The sequence below is a fragment of the Nycticebus coucang genome, chromosome 1 (genome assembly GCF_027406575.1).
Source record: "Nycticebus coucang isolate mNycCou1 chromosome 1, mNycCou1.pri, whole genome shotgun sequence".
In the NCBI taxonomy this organism is placed as follows: Eukaryota; Metazoa; Chordata; class Mammalia; order Primates; family Lorisidae; genus Nycticebus; species Nycticebus coucang.
In genome coordinates this window covers 192,084,481-192,106,307 of record NC_069780.1, presented here as the reverse complement: position 1 = coordinate 192,106,307, position 21,827 = coordinate 192,084,481, and the positions used below count along the sequence as shown (strand labels likewise).

The 21,827-nt window shown below is 39.2% G+C and overlaps 2 protein-coding genes across 6 annotated transcripts in view; both read left to right on the top strand.

Annotated features, from left to right (window-relative positions):
- The window catches only part of ICE1 (interactor of little elongation complex ELL subunit 1), a 62,150-nt gene extending 40,774 nt beyond the window's left edge, over positions 1 to 21,376 (top strand). For all 4 annotated transcript variants that reach the window (XM_053593248.1, XM_053593257.1, XM_053593239.1 and 1 more), the window contains 6 exons: positions 31 to 199; positions 3,197 to 3,357; positions 8,166 to 8,356; positions 10,202 to 10,308; positions 18,027 to 18,125; positions 20,315 to 21,376. In XM_053593248.1, the coding sequence (XP_053449223.1) occupies positions 31 to 199; positions 3,197 to 3,357; positions 8,166 to 8,356; positions 10,202 to 10,308; positions 18,027 to 18,125; positions 20,315 to 20,496 (909 nt within the window). In that variant the 3' untranslated portion in view covers positions 20,497 to 21,376. The remainder of the gene's footprint in view (positions 1 to 30; positions 200 to 3,196; positions 3,358 to 8,165; positions 8,357 to 10,201; positions 10,309 to 18,026; positions 18,126 to 20,314) is intronic.
- LOC128587292 (6-phosphogluconate dehydrogenase, decarboxylating-like) lies at positions 15,138 to 17,034 on the top strand. Of its 2 annotated transcripts, XM_053593288.1 has the most exons (2): positions 15,280 to 15,372; positions 15,441 to 17,034. In XM_053593288.1, exons 1-2 carry the CDS (start codon positions 15,280 to 15,282, stop codon positions 16,662 to 16,664), a joined length of 1,317 nt encoding a protein of 438 aa, XP_053449263.1. In that variant the 3' UTR covers positions 16,665 to 17,034. The 2 variants fall into 2 exon arrangements, with proteins under 2 accessions (XP_053449251.1, XP_053449263.1); XM_053593276.1 differs by having other exon boundaries at positions 15,138 to 17,034.
- Positions 21,377 to 21,827: the final 451 nt, after the last annotated feature.

The following is a 21,827-nucleotide window of genomic DNA, read 5'->3' as shown; positions in this document are numbered from 1 at the left end:
ACATTGCTTTTTATTTTTTTTCCAATCCAGCATTTAGCAGAGTGCTTGCTTCACTCTATTCTCTCAGAACTAAAAATTCAGAAGATGTCTACAGACCACAGTTACATTCACGCCCTCTGCAGAGTGTATGTGGGCATTTGTCGGCAACTTGGAGACTTGGAAAGAGCTCGCTTGTTTTGCTACAGCCTACTCAAGGAAGGTATGTTTATATTGTGACATTTTTTTGTACTGAAAATACTGTTGCCTTTCTACTGTGTTATATCTGTGTTTTCAGCTGTGATTGTTGTGTGTTTTTAAAAATTATATTATGTTTTTTGCATTTAATAGCTTTAGCTATACCTGGCTGTTCCTGCTTTTCAGTGGGAGAATTTTCTTGAACTTACTTATAGCCATACATTTCCCCTTACAGATTGACTGTCTCTGTCCATTGTGTGATCGCCGCATATGTGTTCTGTGCCCAGTGCAGCTGCTTTAGAGTCAGGTGCACTTTCCATAAACTGTGGAAGTCCTTTCAAAATGAGTGTCAAGCCAGACTTCTGGGGTGCTAGCTAGAAAGGATACCAACTCTCAGATGGATTCATTAGCTTCAGAGAAGAGTGATCAGAGAGCTTTAGGGAAGGAGGGAGAGGCTTGAGGGCTGTCCTCTGGTATCCCTTCTCTTCACTGCTGTTTCTGCAATCTCTGCTAATGGATCAGATTGGGAGGCAGTCTTCATGATATCAAATCATAAAATGCAACAATATTACATCAGAAAGTCTTATCTTTTACTACCATGTTTATGGGGTTTGTAAGGAGGATAGTTGAGTATATCCACCACTTCTAGTGTTGTGATAAAGCTGCTGAGCGTTTCAGTTGCGCATTTCATCTCTGTTTACTCTTTCAGCCACTCACCTGTTCACATCAGTATGGCACTCATGCGCAGTGTTAGGAGCTCTGTGAAGAACAAAGATGGCTGCAGGTGTGACTGTTGGCAGGGCTGGCAGGCTGCAGTCACAGCACAGAGCACAGGCAGGCAGCAGTGGTGGGGTGGAGAGGGGCATGGGCTCAGCACAGACCACGGCAAGCTCACTCTCAACTCAGATGCTTTCAGGTCTCTCTTTCTGCTTCCCGTGTCCCTGGACTTTGTTGTGGCTCAGTCCATCACTTTGCATGCTTCCCTAGCCATCCTGCATCCCTTGTTCTCCTTTATTTGCCTCGTGGTGCTGACCGCTCCTTAGTACATCCTAAGTCTGTTTAGCTGTCTCTCTCCTCCACCAGACTGCATACGCTGTAAGGACAGGAATTGGTCTTGTTCCTATGCTATCTACACTCCAGAAAAGGGTATTATTGTTGGCAATGATGAAGTATCTGTTGAATAAATGAATTGTACTTTGGAAGGTGGATTTGCAGTGGTCTGAGGGGTCAGGGGAACTTTCCTTACTAAGGGAACTTGAGGTGGAAAGATGCCCAAAAAGTACATAGGTGAAGGGTGAGGAGAGAATTCTGGGAGAGGGAGACCATGTGCAGAAGTCCCTTGACAGCAGGGAGCGTCGCCAGGTGTACTTACAGTTTAAAATTAACAGATCAGAGTAGTGAGTTTGTTGGTAACTTTGAGCTGCCCATTCTTTTGAGACACAACAATAGATAAAGTAAAACAGAGAAAACTAAAAAAAAAAAAAAAAAAGCATTAAATGATCGCATACTCTTCATCCATACAAAGAAACAGACTGCTCATGTGAGCAGAGCCACGTGCAGTACAGGGGTCTCAGGGGCGTGATGCTGAGCAGGGAAGCCGGACAGAAAACAGCACCCAGGACATGGATCCATTCATGAGTATTTGAGAAAAAGTAAGCGGGCGGGTGCTCTGTGTCTGGGGTGAGGTGATTTCACTGCAAAGTGCCAGAGTGACAGAACTTTTGGGATGATGGGTATTGATTATGATGATGGTGGTTACGGGGATTTATTCATTGTCAAAATTCATTGAATTGTTTACTTAAAGAGAGTGTATTTTATTGTATGTAAACTATACTTCAGTTAATTATAAAAGGAGAGACAAGCCAGAGTGTGAAAGTATTTATAACAAAAGGATTCCCACCCACTATTTATAAAGAATACTTCTTCAAATCAAAAGCTTTGCATGTCCTATGAGTCAGTTAAACTTATAAATGTGTAAAACTGCCTGTACTGACTCATATCAAATGGGCAAATTCTGGTTCTGAGGAAGTTTGAGAAAGAATTTTTGCCTTTTCTTTGAGTTTTTCTTTTTTTCATGCAGAGCTGTATATTTGTGTACTATTGATATTTTACATATATGTTTTCATTTATACTTTTTGGCTCATAATTCTCATAGCCCTAGTTATAATATTGGGGTGCCTTAGGCCTCGGGAAACAGAATCTGTCCCTCCGACCTGTCCTCTTTTCACCTGTCCAAGGCAGGATTCTAATCTGATTTTGATTCTAAGGCCCTTATGTAGAGAAGGTCCTCCCATACCCTGGAGGAAACTGCACAGAGGGGCCCAGAGGTGTCAGAGTAGACAGGCCTCGCTGGGTCTCCCTTCCCCACCCACACTGTTAGAGAACAGGATATGACATCATACCCTTCTATACAGTCACCTTGCGACACCATTGTCATATACCTAGACAACGGAGCCTCCACAAAAGTCCCAAAGGACTGGGGTTGGAGAGCTTCTGGACAGCTGAACACGTCGGGGATCCTGGAGGGTGGTGCCCAGGGGGCCGTGGAAGTTCCCAGTCTCTTCCCTGTACCTCAGCCTGTGCGTCGCTCGGTCTCTGTCGTTTATGGTAAACTGGTAAATGTAAGTATATCCCAGCAGTCTGTGTTGGAATTGGATTTGAGGACACCAGCTGGTGTCTGTTGCTTGGTGTGTGGGGAACTCCCTCCCTTACATGTGGTCACAGAAGTCTTCCATGTTAACTTGTGGGGTTTTTTTTGGAAAAACTCAAAACATGGTTTGATCCCCCCACCCCAAAACATTTATATTTAAAATTTAACTAAGGAAAATTGGCTAAAAAGGAAATAAAAAGGCTGGAGATTTTGAAATAACTAAAACCAGAGCCTCTTCTGGGCTACCCATTTGCAGTCCCTTCAGCCTCAAGGTGCTTTGCAAGGCACCAGAGGAGCTAATGATATTCTTAGTTTGTAATGTAGTCACTTGATCTGACTTAAAGGTTTATTTCATTATTTTCTTTCTCATAGATTTTCCAGAGTCTGAAAAACTGACTTTGTTCATTGCAAACATGTGGCATGATGTGTTTCTCTCTCAATCGGTGATAAATAAAGCCATGCAGTTGGTTGCCAGGCAACGTGCTAAAGGGGAGGTTCTGAACTGCTTGAGAGCTTTTCTTAATTGGGAAAAGGTGAGCTTTGTTTTCTTGTGATACCATACTTGTATATCTTAATAAATGTTACGTGTTTAGTTTTGTATTAGTTCATAGGCATTTAAGAGATGTTTTTCTTCATATTAGCTCTTTTAAATCTCTAGTCTATACATTTTGTTTATTAAGTATGCACAACACATCCCAGGAAGAATTGTAGACCTGTGGATTGTGTTCATTTAACAGAATTTGTTTCATACACTAATTTGTGGCTGTTGAAATCCATACATAATGGATATATGTATGTAGGACTTGGGGGAACTATGGAACTATTATTCTATGATAGGCACTTAGGTGCAAAAGTTGATATCTTCGTTTATTTCTATTAGTATGTTTTTGAATCTAGTATTTGTATTTTTCTTTTCAGTTGATGAGTACTTTGCTCCCCTCTACCTTTTATTGTTTTTTCTTTACTTCATGTTAAAGTAGGACATATCCAGGTGGGTCGTCTTTCATTCATGGATTTTGCCTAGTGTGAATCCAGTTGACAGTAGACTTTAAGAACAGGTCCTGAAGTAAATGTGGGGTTATTTTTTTTGTTCTGTTCTGTTTTCTTTTCTTTTTTTAAACTAAGCATGTATACTTCTCTCTTTTAAAAAAATTCTCCTAGGCTGGAATCCAATATACTCAATTCTAATATGAAGGTAATAGATGAGCTAACACAAGGTGGGGGTAGGGGAATGAGGGAGCAGGGAGAGCGGAGGAGGAAGGGGGGATGGGGGTCACTCTGTGTGGCACACCTCTTAGGGACGGGGCACAATTATAAGAGGGACTTTACCTAACACATGCAATCTGTGTAACCTGATTCTTTGTACCCTCAATGAATCCCAAACAGTAAATAAAAAAATTGTCCTGGCTTAGTGTGGAGTGGAGTTTTATATGCTGTTTTGCTTTTTGTTTTTAGTGCTTTTTGATGTTAAGAGTCGTTAGGCTTTTATCTTTTATGACAAGAAAGGAAAGAGTTAATGATGGTTAAAAATTAGGTAAATATTGAACAGCATGTCTTTTATTATCTTTTCAGCACTCTGTCAGATGCACCCAAGTATATTCACACATGGTAGCGTCACTGATTCCACTCAGTCATTAAACATTGGAAAAGACCTCACAAACTCACACCCCTGGACACTGGCAGCCATGCACTTCCTCTCTGGAGAATTAACCTGTCAGGGGTACCCCTGTTCTCTCCTGGTCCTTCCACTTGCAACCAGAGCCCAGCTCTTTTTGCCTGTTCATAATTTACCAGGATATGGTGACTTGATGGTAAAAGACACTACTTGGGAAGAAAATATTATTTTAGTAAATACATAAAGATCATAGCAAATAAAAATATGAAGTCAAAACTGTAAGAAAGGCCAGAAATACTTGGGGAAAAATACCATGATGGTCTAGGATTTTTACATACTCTTTTGTAAAATTAAGCAGATCTGGTCTACAAAAGTAAATAGGACATAGAAGTCTAAGGACAATGCGAGTAAAGAATATATTTTTCTTTTTTTAGGAAGAATATATATTTTTCTTATATCCATGACACATTGACAAAAATCAGGCATAAATTTGGCTACATAAACATTAATTTTTTTAAAATAAAAATCCTACATTCTAAATTTCTTGGTAATAATTCAGTAAAATTAAACATAATTTCAAGCTCCATTAAAAAAAATCTTTATATTCACTTTGAGATATGCAGTCTTGGACAATCTGGGAACAAATAAAATAGGGAAAGTAAAAACCACAGTCTTTTGAAGTCAGATAAAAGGAAATCTCTTAAAAAGCTCTCGTTTTTTTTGAAAATGCTTACTCATTAAAATATTTTAAATGTCTTCATTGTTAAGCGAACAGTAATTGAAGTTGACATCTTAAAAATTAGAAACATGAGAAAGAATTTAGGAAAAAGGAAAAATTTAAAAAGCAACAGTCGTGAAGTAGAGGACAAACAAAATACAAACTAGGTAGAAACGCCGCCTTTAAGGAGTGCTCACAAGATAGATAACCCAGTCGGGATTAGCGGAAGAGGAGAAAAGGAAAAATGTTGGAGATTCGCCATGGGAAAGAAGTTGTAACTGTAGGCGTGGATTGAAGAAGGGAAGACTGCTGCCTGTGGTCCTGTAGCCACAGGTGGAGACCTGGAATGGCTTCAAATAAAATAAAAAATTTCAAAAGTGTGTTTGGGGTAGAATGAGTTAATAGGCTCATTATTAATTATAATAGAGGAGTTGAAAAGATGATTAAAAATTTACTATACAAAAAGGACCTGTATAGGTGCTACCTGAGTTTGATCTTTAAAGAACCAAGTACAGTAATTGCTGTCTATTTCATCTGAAAGAAAAATTAATCCCTTGTTCATTTTTAAAAATTAACCCAATAAAAAAATACCTTAAGACCAAAAACCAGTTTTTAGTGAGGAATTTAGTTGCGAAAATGTAAATACAATGGTAGATTTTAGTAATACTTCTTAAAATATTAAAGAATAATACTTCAAATGGAGTTTATCCTAATAAAACAAGGAGAATTCAGTATCAGGAAATCAATTTTTATTTCCTTATTTTTATTTCTTTATTAGTTACTAATAAAGAAGAAATACCATAAATTTATTCCTAGAATAGAAAATAGAAGGAAACTTGTTAAAATAATACTGTTAGTTATTAAGAATCAAAAGCATATATTTAATGCAAATTACTCTATTAAATTATTGATAGTTTTTAAAGTGAGGAATTAGGGTTTCCTACTGTTGCCGAGGTGGGAAGTATTTCTGGGTGGTACCTCTGCCAGGTTTTTCCATTGGATTTAATAAGATCTGTAAGGGTCTTCCATATGTAGAAGTGACCACTTGGCTTAAGTCCCTACTCAGTTTTAAAGTTGTAAATTTATATGGTTGCAAAACTAATGGAAAGGAAGCAGGTGTGTGTGAGGGATGTAAATTGTCACCTAACGGGTACTGCGCACACTGTCTTGTTGATGGGTAGGCAAACTTAGAACTTTGACTCGGACTGCACAAAAGCAATCTGTATAAGCAAAATGGTTTTACCTCCATAATTTTCTGAAACAAAAAAAAAAAAAAATGTTTTCATCAAGAGAAATTGGATAGCTGAGTGTGGAAAAAGAAAGGAAGACTTATATCTACTTTTTTTTAATTCATTGTATTTTGTACCATGTCTAGGTATTTAAAAACTGAATCACTGAAAAACTGTTAAAAGATTATTTAAAGGGAAAATATCAAAGTAAAAAGGCAAAAATAAAAATTTGGAAAACTCAAAAAGCCCTTAAATTCATAAATCTTGCTTCATTTGTAAATCAAGTAACCGTGACTAATGTTAGCAGTGTTTTACTTTTGTTGGTGATTAATGTTACTTCAACTCATATATTCAACATATTAACATCCGAGTAACTAGTCATATTTATAAACTTCATATATTCATAGACTTAGGATATATTCTTCAAAACACTTGAAACTAGACCCTCAGATCTAATAAGCAGAATCTTTCTAAGCACTTCAAACAGTTCTTGAATGTAAAATGTCAAATTGAGGATATACAAGTTATAGCAAATATTGAAACACTATTTATAAACTTAATTATGTTCTCAAACATTTCTAATTAAAATTATGATTCTAATGTTAAATACTTCAGACTGTAACCCCAGCATAAATATTGCTTATTCTTGATACTTTTATGTAGGTAAATAACATACATGCAGATTATCTCATGCTCTTGAGTCCTGCAAAATATATTCTTAAGTATGTAACACAAAAAGCTAATATGGGTTTAATTTTCTTTGTGTTTAAATTTATTTCTGTATCTTCTCAGCTTGCAAAGTCACTGGCTTCCATAAGGGGTGGGGGGAGGTATTCACCGTTTTGGCTGAGTTTCAGCTGTCAGGTAGATTCCTTTGGATCAGGATTTGGTTGTGGACTATGTGATAGAAAGCTCAAGAGATTCAGATCAGAACCTTTTGGAAGATTTATGCCCAGGTCACAGGTTAACATACTGAGCTCTTTATATAGTAAAGCAAATTTCCAAGCCTGAGGTTTGTGTTGAGTATGCTAAGCCCGAATTACGTATGTATTATTTTATACTGAAACTGTGATCCAAGGCTGGTGGAAATGTTCACACAGAGACTTACACATGGAACTTCATAGAAGCGTAAGTAACAATAGCAAAAGCTGGTAATAACCCTAAAGTCTTGTGATGGGTGAGTTGATAAACAGTGCTATATCCATATGACGGACTGCTGTTCTGCAATGAAAAGGGGTGTGCACACTGCTGATGTACCTAACAGTGTGATAAATATCAAGAGCATTCTGCACAGGTGTGCGGGAAGCGTGCACAAACATGCAGAACTGTCTGGTTCAGTGTTAGGAAAAAGGCAAACTGATCTACAGTGTCAGACGGATAACAAAATTGAAAGAATTTTTAAAGGGTTTAATCTTTTTATTATAGTAAAAGATAATTATGGGACCTTGTGCAAGGATCCATCTATATACAATTGAATATTTATATTTGAGTTGATGAAAATGTAAATTCCAATCTGGATCCCAGCTCTGCTCTTTGTTAACCTGATTGGGTTCTGTACCGTACCTATAGCTGTAGCATCTGGCTGATCACTTGCATTCTAAAAATCACCTTATGATAAATATTATGACTAAGGTATAGTTTCCTATTCAAATACAACCATTTCAAAAAGTTTTTTAAGATTGTTATTATTCATCTGATACTTAGAATACTCTTTGAGATAATTAACATAATATGTGTTATATTTAAGATGCCAAACTTTATTTTTTCTCTTTTTGCTAGAATGCTCCTGTCGATGTTGGCTTCATGGTTTCTAAGCTGCTTTTGACCATACAGTTGTGTCCAAAAACAGAATTTCAGTCTAGTGAAAAATTTGGTGAAGACCTAAGTGATAATACGTGGGAATACATATTTGCCATTGATCTGCTCTGCTGCCATCAGAAATGGATTTGGACACATGATAACATCATAAGGTTAGATAATTTGCTAATTTACATCAAGATGGGCATTTGTATTCTAAGGTAGTCTTTAGAATGCTGAATTGTGGGGTTGAATCACTTTTGTTGTTTAAGGCAGCTTAAACATTTACAGATGAGTTTTTATTTGGATAAGGATAAATAAAACTACCCGTAAAATACCCATAACACTGCCATATTCCCTTGCTTTACTTTTCTTTACTACCATTCACTACTTTTTGTTATATTCTGTTATTCTCTCTGTCCCCAGTAAAAACGACTCAGGAAGTGGGAGTGGAATGGCTTTGTGTGGGTGTGGCATGTCCCCAGTCTGTCGAGCCATGCCCACATCTGTGGGCGCTTGGCAAACCAGTGCTGAATGAAGTAGAATGATCATTATCTTAATATGCAGATACTGGGAAACGCAGAGCAACAGAAATGTTCAGAATTATAGGTTAGCAGTTCTATATCCTCCAGGAGAGAATTAAGGCTCTCAGGCATCCACTGTGTCTAATAAATTCACTTTTTCCTGTGCACCTGTAACTCTGGCACTGGCTGTGTACCATCTCTGAAAGAGTGGGGAAAATTGTCACTCAAGTAATTTTTTCTTAGATGTTAATTATACTGAGAAAGGGTAGTAGGAGGGAGTTTGTGACATTAAAAGGATGCATCAAAGTGTTGATAATCTGTATCATTTAGATACTTGAAGGATATATTCTATGGAAATGACTTGTGCAAGGATCCATCTATGTACAAGGATATTAGTCACCCTCTCTCCTTGACAGTAAGAATAGACATCTAAATGTCAAACAAGCTATACGATGAGATAATAGCTACATTAAAATACATAGTGAAATGTGGATTTTTATGTTTTGACATGGAAAAGTATTTCATAGTGACAGAACAGTGTATCCAGTGCCAGTCTAGGTGGTGGTGCGAGAGGGCTGCTGTGGACTTCCTGTCTTTTTGGCACATCATGGGGGCCCAGGAGGCAGGGCCCTTCTCTCCCTAGTTGTGGGGGTGCTGGGCTGATGCTGTCAGGTGCTTTGTCCACCATCCCCCCGCCAGTGATGAGGACAGCATTAAATGCCAGGGTCTCTGCTGAGTGACTGTGGCCCCTATTCCCTTCCTCACCACTTGATGGCTCTCTCCACATGGTTTACATCCTTAGAGAAAGCAAGAAGTAACCAGAAGAAAAGCCCAAAACTACAAGAATAGTAATTTTCAGACTGGGTTATTTGAGGTGCTTTTAATTTCCATACAGATATCCTGAGTAGTTGGAGAAGATGTAAGTTTCCTGTTTCCATTTTTTTTTTTTTTTTTTTATTAAATCATAGCTGTGTACAATAATGCAATCACGAGGTACAATGTGCTGGTTTTATATATTTTCATCGAACTGGTTAACATAGCCTTCATGGCATTTTCTTAGTTATTGTGTTCAGGCTTTTATACTCTACATTTAGTAAGTTTTACCTGTACCCTTCTAAGATGCACCGGAGGTGTATTTCAAGAATAGAAGAAAAAGTACCCAATGTACTCATCCCTAATAGGAAACTAATTTATAGCTTTCATACGAAAGCTATAACCCAACCTCAGCACAAGAATATGGGGAAAGGGGCAAGGGAGGGGAGGGGAGAAGGGAAGATGGGTGAAGGGAGAGAAATTAGTGGGTCCACACCCACGGTGCATCTTAGAAGGGTACAGGCGAAACTTACTAAATGTAGCAAAGTCTGTTCCCATTTTTAACTTAACATGCTAGATCTTTAGGAGTTACTCTTCTTCACTAACTCTATAGCCATTTAGAAAGTGAGTTCTTACTATTTGAGTGATGGTGAGTATACATCTTTTCATGTTGTTTTATAGTAAGGAACTGTGGCCTGTAATGGATAAATGGATAAAATACAGAAAAGGACATGCAAATATCGCATATATTCCTGACATCATTATAGCATCAATACTGAGGCTCATTGGTGAGTTATCTGTTTTATTGATCTTTTTTTTACTGTAACTGATGATATCCTAGTGGGGGCGTAAGTGTGATAATAAATGATAACTTCAGAGCTTCACCATCATGACTGATTTTACAACCATCAGAGCAGATACTTTTATGTGTAATTTCCTCCTTTCTCTTTCTTTATAAATTAGTATTTCATCCATTTTTGTCAGATTACATTACAGATTTTTACATTAGTACATTTTATTTATAATTGAATTCATACTTCTCATTTGGTAATATTAATGTGTGTATATACACATGTACATAAATACCAAGATATAGGAATTGCTATAAATTATCTCATTTGGTTTCTAAAGTAAGATACCTTCATATCCCTTGCTTCAGTGTTTTCATACTCATCCAATAAGGATCACTTAAGTGAATTATAGAAATTAAATGATTACTTAGAAATATTTTAAATGAGACATAAATTCTTCTTAACCTCAGATCTAAAGTTCTATTCCTTTTCTGTTGCCCACAAATCTTTAGTTTTTATTTTTACTTAATGTCTTCCCTCTTTATCTCTAACAAGCTGCTATTGACACTCTGCAGAATTATCAGTGATGAGATCTGCTGATTATTAGAAGAGTCCCCTGATTACAGACTGCCTTCTGCATCTGCAACACGTGGGCAATGCAAAATAAGGCTCATGCAGTTTCTGTGTTATGGCCATTTAAATATTGGAAGATACTTTTCGTGACTTTTTTTAGGTATTTATGTAAATTAATTGAAAACTCAAAGATGACACTAATTTGAATAAGGCTAGTGTTTGAGTTATATAAATGTTAATGTAAGTTTGAGTTATATAAGTGTTATGTAAGTAAGCCTTATAAATAGTTCACACAGGAAAATACAATATCCCTGCTAATTTTTACTGTGTCAGCAAATTTACATTCTTCTTTTGTGTGTGTGTCACAGGCAGATACAGTGAAATTGTGCCAAGTAAATACATAAAATTGTTGAAGACAAAAGCCTGGTTATCAGGTAGATACCTAATTTCACTGGAAATAACCAAAAACACACTTGAAGTTGAGTTAGCAAATAAAGAGTCTGAGAACCAAACGATGGCTAAAGATCATGTGAGAATTCAGAAGAGATATGTCAGAAGGTAGCAGAGGCACAGACGTGGGGATGAGTAACTGCACCCAGGGGAGCACAGGCCCAAAGTTGTTGTGCTGAGTGCCTGAGTTCAGTGTGTCCTCAAGAAAAATATGTGTCCTAGATGCAAATTAGTTAGGGAACACAGAAGGACCAGGAGTGTCATTTCCAACAGTGAGGTGACATCTGTATGTCTGGAAATTTCAGTTTAATTGCAGCTTGCCTTAGGAATTTAAAAAAAAACTGTTCACACTTTGAACTAACTCATTCTAAATTCTTAAATCTTTTTGAGAATTAAAAACATTAGGAGTGATGTTTTAAGTCTAATGTCACACTTTAAGATGTGGTAATTTTTGCTGTTTATTTTGGAATGGTTGTATTTCTGTATTGATTGTAATAAGAGAGGGAATAAGTGACGATTGTGGGGGATTTTGTGGTCAGCAGCCTGTCAGTGTCTATAAAGGAGGGCCAGCTGAACACGCGGGTCTTCTTACTGACTTGCCCACTGCCTTTTCCGGTTAGCACTTATCATCTGGCATTACCAAATTTAGGTCTTCATCCAAATTGCCTAAGAAGCTTTTTCAAAAATACAGATTCTCAGGCTTCATCCTCCGAGTTTCTGATAGGATGACTTTAGAGTTGTGTCTGCAAAGCCCTGCAGTCATGTCAGTGATGAGGTAGGTTTGGAAAGGTAATGATTGCCTTAAATGAGATAGCACCTACAGTCAGTCATACGCTGTAGACATATGTGAGGAGGCCCCATGAGATTATAATACCAAATTGTTACTATACCTTTTCTGTGTTTGGGTGTGTTTAGATTTACAAATAGTTACTGTCCTGTTATGGTTGCTGTACAGTTGTGTAGCCTAGGAGCAACAGGCTTTAGTGTGTACCCCAGGTTGTACCAGCGTGGTCTGTGTAGGTGCCCTCTGTGGTGTACACAAGACAACGTTTTTTAGTGATGCATTTCTGGGATTTTATCCCTGTTGTTAAAAACACATGGCTGCATTTTGGTTAGATGTCATAAAACTTTTTCAAACAAAACTATACAAAATTATAAAAGTACTTTCAAATATATACCTTAAAGTTAAACCATAGGTGAATTTTTTTTTATTGAGCAATAATAATAATAATGATAATGCAAAAACAGTGACATTTACATTGTCAAATAAGAATGTGTTTATTACAGAATGCTTTGACTCTGAGGTTCAGTATGGAGTCATCAGTTAACTTCTTATTTTTTCCCAAAGTCTCAAAAATTAATTAATTTATAAATAAAAATAAAATATATTCATATTTATAAATAAAAATAAAAGATAATTTCAAAAAACAGATTATGCCAAATCTTACAGACATTAGAAAAAGATGAAATACTTCAAAATCATTCTGCCATATGTGAATTAATGAGAATATATTAGTAGTTTTAAAAAAAAGAATGTATAAGTATAGGAAAAAAGCTTGACTTGTAATTTTTGTGAAATTAAGCAGTTTATGCTTTAAATCTTTAAAATTTTGGCTGTTGAAAGATAGCCAAATAATTTACGACTAATTATACACATTTAGAGTAATTGTGTGTATTTACAGAATAGTGATATATAATACAGTTTTATAGAGAATAACGTATAAATAACAATATGTATAATTGGCATGCCATATGATAAAATGATACTATGTAAATATAGTAATATAGATTAAAGGATGGGTAATTAGAGGGAAAGTGTAATGTGGAAAATAAAAGAAAGTCAGGAAGAATAAGTGTGACTTGCATCTGCTGGTGGAGCAGACCTGCATGAGCAGGATGAGCCTGGGGGCTGGGACACAGCGGGGCTGGCCAGTGTGGGGGTTGTTGCTGGAGAGTGGCAGCTCAGCTCTACCCTGCTTGGTTTCTTGGTCCTCTTCATGTTGCAGTACCACACCCTGACACCAGCACTTGCTGGGTGGTAAGGACAGGCGAGGAGTCCAAGTAAGGGCTGTTTTTAAGAAGAAACTCTTTTAGGGTACCTTCTCACTGTTTATGAACCTGATCTTACTGAAGAGCTGACTGAAAAATTAAATTGGTATGATTTAACTGAAGTCTCATACTAATCATAAAATAAGGGAATTCTCTTTATTCTTTATTTAAAAGTTTATGTTCTTTAATTAAAATCTTTATTTGCAAAGTCTTATAATGAGGTTTTTACTCCATGGAAAATAAAACAGGCTTTTGGTCAATATAATTCAGTGTCATCTAATGTCAGGTTGAGATGTGGTCATTGCTATTAGCAAATCTATTGAAAACCATTTTGTGGAATGCCTGATTGCTTTAGATGCCTAGAAATATGGAGGAGTGACGGCACTCAATCTAATCTTCATTCTTCTCGCTTGCTGGCAGAGTTGAGGTCTAGGAACGTTAAGCCCTCATCTGAGGCCAGTCAGGGGGATGTGGCAGGGCTGGGATGAATTTGCCCCCCACTGGGTTCAATCATGTTTCTGTCCCCAAAGAGCATATAAAATTTGGAATAAATGGCCTATTATTTGGAACCTCGAAGCTAGGAAACTTGTCTCACATTTCTTCAGTCAGACTGAGGTAGCCATTACTTGTTGATTTATAGCCATTCACTTGTGAGGTCTTTTAACTCTTTCTTTGAAATTGCCTCAACCTCGCCTTTCCTTAGCAAACTTGCACTAATCTTCAATGAAAGCCCTGGTGTCTTTATCTCTAATTCTGCCTTGTGGACTCAACGTCAGCAGGCCGTCATCAGCTCCAGCTGCCTTGTCTGTGCTGTGAGAGCTTTGTCTTCCACATGGAGATGAGCTCTGCGCTTCTTACTTGGATTCTACTTGAGAGGGCTGGTCCTGACTACCTCACATACCTTATGTAGGGATTTTTTCTTCCCCTTGTTGAACCAATTTGTCTGTCATCCTTGTCAAGTCACCATATATTGAGTCTTCATCCCCAAATCACCTACCCCCGACTCTTAATTTCCTCTTATTTCATTTCTGATAGCTCCATTAATTTAAATAGCTTATAAAACCCAGTTTCATTATGTGCTGTTAATTGAAAGAAAGGGAGCCATTATAACATGGCCATATATTATCTGGGAATAAAGTGTACATCCAGTGGTCAAATGATCCCACAACTGTATTAGACACACATCCTTTCTCTGCAATTAAATGCGCTTGGTAGATTGTTTCACAGGACAGTTAGCAATTTTATCTAATTGCAAAGATATATACATATATCTATTTATTTTTGAGACAGGGTCTCATTCTATTGCCTCGGCTAGACTACATTACAGCTCACTGCAATCTCAAATTCTTGGGTTCAATAGCCCTCCTGACTCAGCTTCCTGAGTAGCTGGTACTACAATCATGGCACCATACGCTCCTAATTTTTGCACTTTTTGTAGAGATACGGGTCTTGAGTGTGACTCAAATTCCTGGACTCAAGCAGTCCTCCCACTTTGGCTTCTGGAAGCATTAGGATTATAGACATGAGCCACTGTGTTTGACCTAAAGAGATATTAATATTTAAAACTGGTCACTAACCTGAAATTACGAGTCTCAAGTAAATTAGCATCTCGATGTTCTTTGATCAGTAATTGTTCACTGAAAATCTGCTAAATGTCAAACAAGATGGATGCGTGTGAGCAGCAGAAGATAAAAAATAATACAAGTTACTTACAAGCTGTATGCTTCGGTTTCTTCATATTTAAAATAGAGTTGTTTTTGCCTCACTCGCCCGCGAACTGTGAGCTCCCGGCACTTCGCCTCGTTTCTGCACTGCCGGCTGCTGCCGCCATGGCCCAAGCTGACATCACACTGATTGGACTGGCTGTCATGGGCCAGAACTTAATATTGAACATGAATGACCACGGCTTTGTGGTCTGTGCCTTTAACAGGACAGTCTCCAAAGTTGATGATTTCTTGGCCAACGAGGCAAAGGGAACCAAAGTGGTTGGTGCTCAGTCCTTGAAGGAGATGGTCTCCAAGCTAAAGAAGCCCCGGAGGATTATCCTTCTTGTGAAGGCTGGTCAAGCTGTTGATGATTTCATTGAAAAACTGGTACCATTGTTGGACACTGGTGACATCATCATTGATGGAGGAAATTCTGAATATAGGGATACCACAAGACGTTGTCGAGACCTCAAGGCCAAGGGGATCTTATTTGTGGGGAGTGGAGTTAGTGGTGGAGAAGATGGGGCCCGGTATGGCCCATCACTCATGCCAGGAGGAAACAAAGAAGCTTGGCCCCACATCAAGACAATATTCCAGGGCATTGCTGCGAAAGTAGGCACTGGAGAACCCTGCTGTGACTGGGTGGGAGAAGAGGGAGCAGGACACTTTGTGAAGATGGTGCACAACGGAATAGAATATGGCGACATGCAGCTCATCTGTGAGGCTTACCACTTGATGAGAGATATCCTGGGCATGGAGCAAGGCCAGATGGCGCAGGCCTTTGAAGAGTGGAATAAGACAGAGCTAGACTCATTTCTGATTGAAATCACAGCCAATATTCTCAAGTTCCGAGATAACGATGGCAAGTACCTGCTGCCAAAGATCAGGGACAGTGCTGGGCAGAAGGGCACTGGGAAGTGGACGGCTATCTCCGCCCTGGAATACGGCGTCCCTGTCACCCTCATCGGAGAAGCCGTCTTTGCTCGATGCTTATCGTCTCTGAAGGATGAAAGAATTCAAGCAAGCAAAAAACTAATGGGTCCCCAAAAGGTCCAGTTTGAAGGTGACAAGAAATCATTCCTGGAGGACATTCGAAAGGCCCTCTACGCTTCCAAGATCATCTCCTACGCCCAGGGCTTTATGCTGCTAAGACAGGCAGCCACTGAATTTGGCTGGACCCTCAATTATGGTGGCATCGCCCTGATGTGGAGAGGGGGCTGCATCATCAGAAGTGTATTCCTGGGAAAGATAAAGGATGCATTTGATCGAAACCCAGAACTTCAGAACCTACTACTTGATAACTTCTTTAAGTCAGCTGTTGAAAACTGCCAGGCCTCCTGGCGGCGGGTGGTCAGCACTGGTGTCCAGGCAGGCATCCCCATGCCCTGCTTCACCACTGCCCTCTCCTTCTATGACGGGTACAGACATGAGATGCTACCGGCCAACCTCATCCAGGCTCAGCGGGATTACTTTGGAGCTCATACCTACGAACTCTTAACCAACCCGGGACAGTTTATCCACACTAACTGGACAGGCCATGGCGGCAACGTGTCCTCCTCTTCATACAATGCTTAACCAGACTGTTTGTATTACCCTCCATGATTCCATAGACCAGGACATTCCACGTGCGCACAGCACTGCTTACACGGCCCTTTGCCCTATTTTCTGCTCAGATCTCTTAAAGTTGTGTTGTAAGACTGAAAAAGAGCTTATTTGTAAAGTGGTTCTGTGGGGACTGTCATGCCTTCTGCCCTCGCCTCTGGGAACTCCCCAGGAGCTGATCATGTGTGTGACTGCGGGAACCTGCTCCTTTCTGCGGGTCCCCTGTGGAGTAATGAGGCTCTTGTCATGTGGATGGGAAGGGTGTTTGACATTTTAACAAACTGGAACTTCATATCATGCAGCTGAGTTCCCTTTTCCCTTTACTCAGTAAAAGCCACTTTATAAAAAAAAAAAAAAAAAAAAAATAGAGTTGAGGCTCATGTTCTGCGTTCACTGTAAACCTGTGGAATGTTCGTAGTATCAAGAGAAAACATGATGTCAAACAGAAAAACCAAAACTCTGTGTAAAATAATTTTAAAAAGTTTATTCTAAATTGAATGTGTGTGACTTTGGCCCAGGAAAACATACCCTCAAGAGTTCTTGAGGAAATGCACCTGAAGCAATCAGGTTGCAGTTTGGTTTTAGATATTCATGGATAGAGGAATTACAAGTAAAACCATAAGTCAGCACATGCAAGGTAAACGATAGTTCAGCCTGAAAAGGCAGGACATCTTGAATTCGGGGGCTTACAAGTCATAGGTGGATTTTTAGGGATTCTTTAATTGGCACTTGGTTGAAAGAGGTGAGCTTTGTCTAAAGAGGCAGTAGAAAGGAGTGAATGGTTAAGATCGCATCTGCTAGGATGCTCGAGTTAAGGTGAGGGGTCTTCTGTCTGACATGTGTTGTTACACCGGAATCAGGTTGGAAAATAAACCATGTTATACTGGGTTAATAAGGCCCGTTCTGTGAGCTTTTATTTGTAGGCATGACTCATTAAGGCCCCTTAGAAAGGAATTTGGGCAGGAGAATAAAGGTCAGAGTTCAGTCCTCAGTGAACACAGAACAGTGAACATACATTATAATATTATCATACAAGTGTGTCCCAGATATGTTCCAGAGCCTTTCAGAGGAAGATGTGTGCCACAGTCTTCTTTTTGATCTGTTAGCCCATCGGCCTTTTCACAGTGCCCCTACATTCTTTCCTGCAGATTCCATGTACTACATTGTAACGTACCTGGGAAAGCAACACATTGAATCTCATCACATATGTTTGGATAAAAGAGGGATGATGGGGCATTTTGATCACCTCCTCTAAGACAAATGCTTCAAGTTATGAAAAGCTGATCATCATTTAACTAAAGACTCTTCACATTTTGCTTTACTGTGTTTCCCTAGGTCGTTTAGGCCAATTGGGTTTGAAGGAAGGATTTCCGTCTGCTGTGAAAAATATTAGTTCGGTTATTGGTATGTTTATACAGCACGCTCAGGATGAAGGTAAAACTCTTGTTTGTTAAAATTCCTTATGAACCACTTGTGTTTCTCTTATTAAACCATGTTTGGAGTCTTTGCTGTGTGCCGTGCTCTATGCTTCTCTGGCTGCCTTGCAGGCTGGGGGACGTTTGCATAAACATTTTCAGCATTAGTATTTGAATGTGTGTCTGGGCCTTGTGTTTGTTTGTTTAATGGCAATAATTCCCCATTTTGGGCAGTGCTTCTTCCCTAAGAAGCGGGGAACTCCCTTCTCCCCGTGGTGCTAGCATTCTGTCTCAGAAACTCTGTGCCACTGATCCACAAGAAGTGTTTAATGCCGGCTCTCTGGGAGGCCTCGTGGGTGCAGGTGTGTCCCGAAGGCCAGAGGAGGTCACACGTGTAAAGCACAAGTGCACAGTGAGGTGCCAGCTACCACCGAGGACTCACCCTCCAGAGAGCTCTGCACTCTGGAGACTGAGCAAGGCTTCCTGGCAGGGCTTTCTGTCACATTTCGGTGTGTGCAGCATGTAACTCGATGTTTTACTCTTCTGTGGGAAAACCTTAACTAAAAGTTACCTTTTATAACGGATGGATCTAGTCTCTGTTTTGAACATTGCGCAGTCAAAAAGTAATGTAGTTGAACAACATCCTATCAGAATTGCACAAAATGACATCTTAAGTACTGCATGACACCCAAGATAATCTTAACGTGGCGGGTTCTTGGTCTTCAGTTTTCAGTGGGAGACTTGATGAGCACAATCTCCCTTGCTGAGGTGCTTTCTCTGAGGTCCCCTCAACTTCAGGATAGCTGCACGTTCTTCCATATAAAAATGTGCTCTTTTACCATTTAGAATGAATACTGACATGAAAGTAGCTGGGGCTGGGCAAGATGGCTCTCACACGCGTAATCTCAGTGCTCTGGGAGGCCAAGGCCGGAGGATCCCTTGAGCTCAGGAGATCAAGACCAGCCTGAGCAAGAACAAGACCCTGTCTCTACTTAGAGTAGATAGAAAAAATTAGCAGTGTGGTGGTGGATTCCTGTAGTCCCAGCTCCTAGAGAGACTGAGGCAGGAGTAACATTTGGGCCCAGGTGTTTGAGGTTGCAGTGAGCTGGGGTGGGTGTAACGTAGAAGCTAGGAGTGTGAGGAGGGAGGAGAAGGTCATGTTGGGCCCTGTTGTAGGCGAGACCCTGTGCCTGGAGCTGCCCCACGGCATAGCAGGATGCCTAAGGCAGTCTCCCTTATTTTACACACGGAAAAGGAAGCCCAGAGAGAAGAGTAATCTGCTGAAGGTAGGGCTCAGCGGTATCACTCCAGCTGTTCATCTGGTCTGTCTGACTAGAGCCCGGGCTCTGTAAACAGTGCACGATACTCCCATTCACTCACATTGTCTTTGTAGCCTCTGCTTTCTTGCACTTGTGTGCTGTGCACTGCTGCGTCCCCGTTCCTTGTAGATCAGAGGGGGACAGTTGTAAGAGCTGCAGTTCTGCAGCTTTTTCAGCACTGAGGTTGGACGTGTGGCTTTGTGACGTGTGTATGGTTTGCCCTGCTGGAGAAAACTGATAAGACAGGATGACTGTTCCTTAAGTGACTTGTTTGGGACCAAAAATGTTTTAGATTTTGGAATATTTGTGAATATCCCTAATATGAAAATCCAAAATTCAGAATGCTCCAAGGTATATTTCCTTTGAGCAATGATGCTCAAAAAGTTTTGGATTTTGTGGAATAGGGATACTCAGCCTGTATTGTCATTAGTAATAAATTTTAAGTAAATAATTTTTATATGTATTGTTTAACCTAAATTAAGTAATTTAAATCTTTACTAAATTAAGCTTTAATTTAACTTAAACTTATCCTAGAAGAGAGCTGCAGTAATATACTATAACCTATTTATAATCTAGAATCATATGCTGTAATCTGGTATGTGAAAGTGTGGTACAAAGATAGGTTTTCATTTTATTTTACTTAAGTTCTCATTTTCTAAGTCCATTTATAAAGACTTCAGGTGGATATGTAATAGAGACATATCTTTGATGATTTTATTTTTATTTGTAGCCAGGTCTTAACTTTTCATTGTGAGCTTGATTTAATTGTTACTGCTGGCAAAAGCAGAAACCTTTCTGTATTTGGATAGTATTTCAGTAAATAACCCTACTAAAATTTTAAGTAGTAGATATTTTATTGTATTATAACTGATTTAAAATTTCTTTGCAGACATACCGTGGGGAATACAGTTGGCAGCTGTATATGCTCTTTGTGACTTGAGTCCCAGCAATCCCGAAGAAATTTCCAAGATCTTGGAAGCTTGGCGGAGAGAGGCCTCCAAAATCATCCCTTCTGCAATTCTCAGCTACCTGGAAGAAGTCAGTGCACTGAGGGCAGAAGAGCTCGGCTGACACAGGCCAGGCCAGGTGGCTGGAGAAGTGCCTTGACACATTTTGAATATAAATAGATTAATCAGCTTTCAGATATAAAGGAAGGTTTAAAGAAAAGGCAAAATAGATAAACTGACAAGAGGCTTTCCTTATTGTGTGGCAAGGAGGCAGGAGAAACAAACAGTTGCACAGTTGTTTTTCCCTAAATCACATACATTTCAGTTAAGGCTATTGTGATCATGTGGCATATGGATTGTATTATCGTGTCTTGGTCAAACAACAAAAACTTGAATTTAGCCCTTTTTTTTGCTGCAGAAAGTGTCCTTTTAGTGGCTTTTTAAAATTGAGTGGCATTTTATAATGAACTTACCAATATAAAAACATGATTTGGTTCCTGAGCTGTTTGGGGATTTGTGCTCAAACAAGTGACTAGGAAGAAATAAATTGGTAAAACAAAGGCCAGGAAGAGCTTTCCACTTCTTCACTGGAAATGGGCTACAAGAGTCTTCTCGAGATGTAGTGCGTAATTGATCAGAGTGAAACACGGAGGCCCCTAGCAGAAACTCACTTTAATGCATTTTCTTTGTATCTCTAAATTCCTTAAAAATATTTAACTATATATCAGGAAGAGGAGAACTGAAGAAAAGTTCCCTGGCAGGTTTGTCTATCAGTGACGTGTTTTAACGACTCAGAGGTGTGCGCAGGCCAAGCCCTGTGTGCTGTGTACATACAGACTGTGCTATGATGTGTCTCACATTTGATGATGTTCCACTTTGGGAATTCTAGTATTTGTATATAGAAAATGGGTTTAATAACTCACCGTGGTTCTGATTTGTCTTATATTCATCATTTCTTAAAACTCTTGTATGTGTTTTATAATAAAAAATAAAAGTAAGCCATGCTTGTTACTGTTCTGATTAGTAAAGATGAAGAAAACACTCTAACTACAGAAGAAGCGGCCATTTCTCAGGACACTTGCTTTCTGGCGCTACACATAGATGGGAGATGCTGGAGCCAGTGTTCAGCTGGTTTTGAGTGTTCACTGACAGCCCTTCAGTGATAACAGATACCAGATGATTAAGTGCTCGTGATTGGATCTTTTATTTAATTACATACAATTTGACAACTATTTTGTTATCCCTCTTTATGTTTTCTTAAGTAACTATAACAAAGATAATTGAAATTCACAACTCACTCAGTCTTTGGGAAGCTTTCTGTTGGTTTGGAGTTGTTCTTTGCACCAGCGTGTGTGGAGCTTGTTCTCCCTGCGAGTCACCTTGCTGGTAAGAGCCAAAGAGCTCTTCTCAGAGCCGTGCACTGTGGTGAGAGGAGAACCCTAAACAGGTAGTCAC

Coding starts and splice junctions, on each gene's coding strand:
- LOC128587292 (XM_053593276.1), top strand. CDS start 15,213: ATGGCCCAAGCTGACATCACACTGATTGGACTGGCTGTCATGGGCCAG.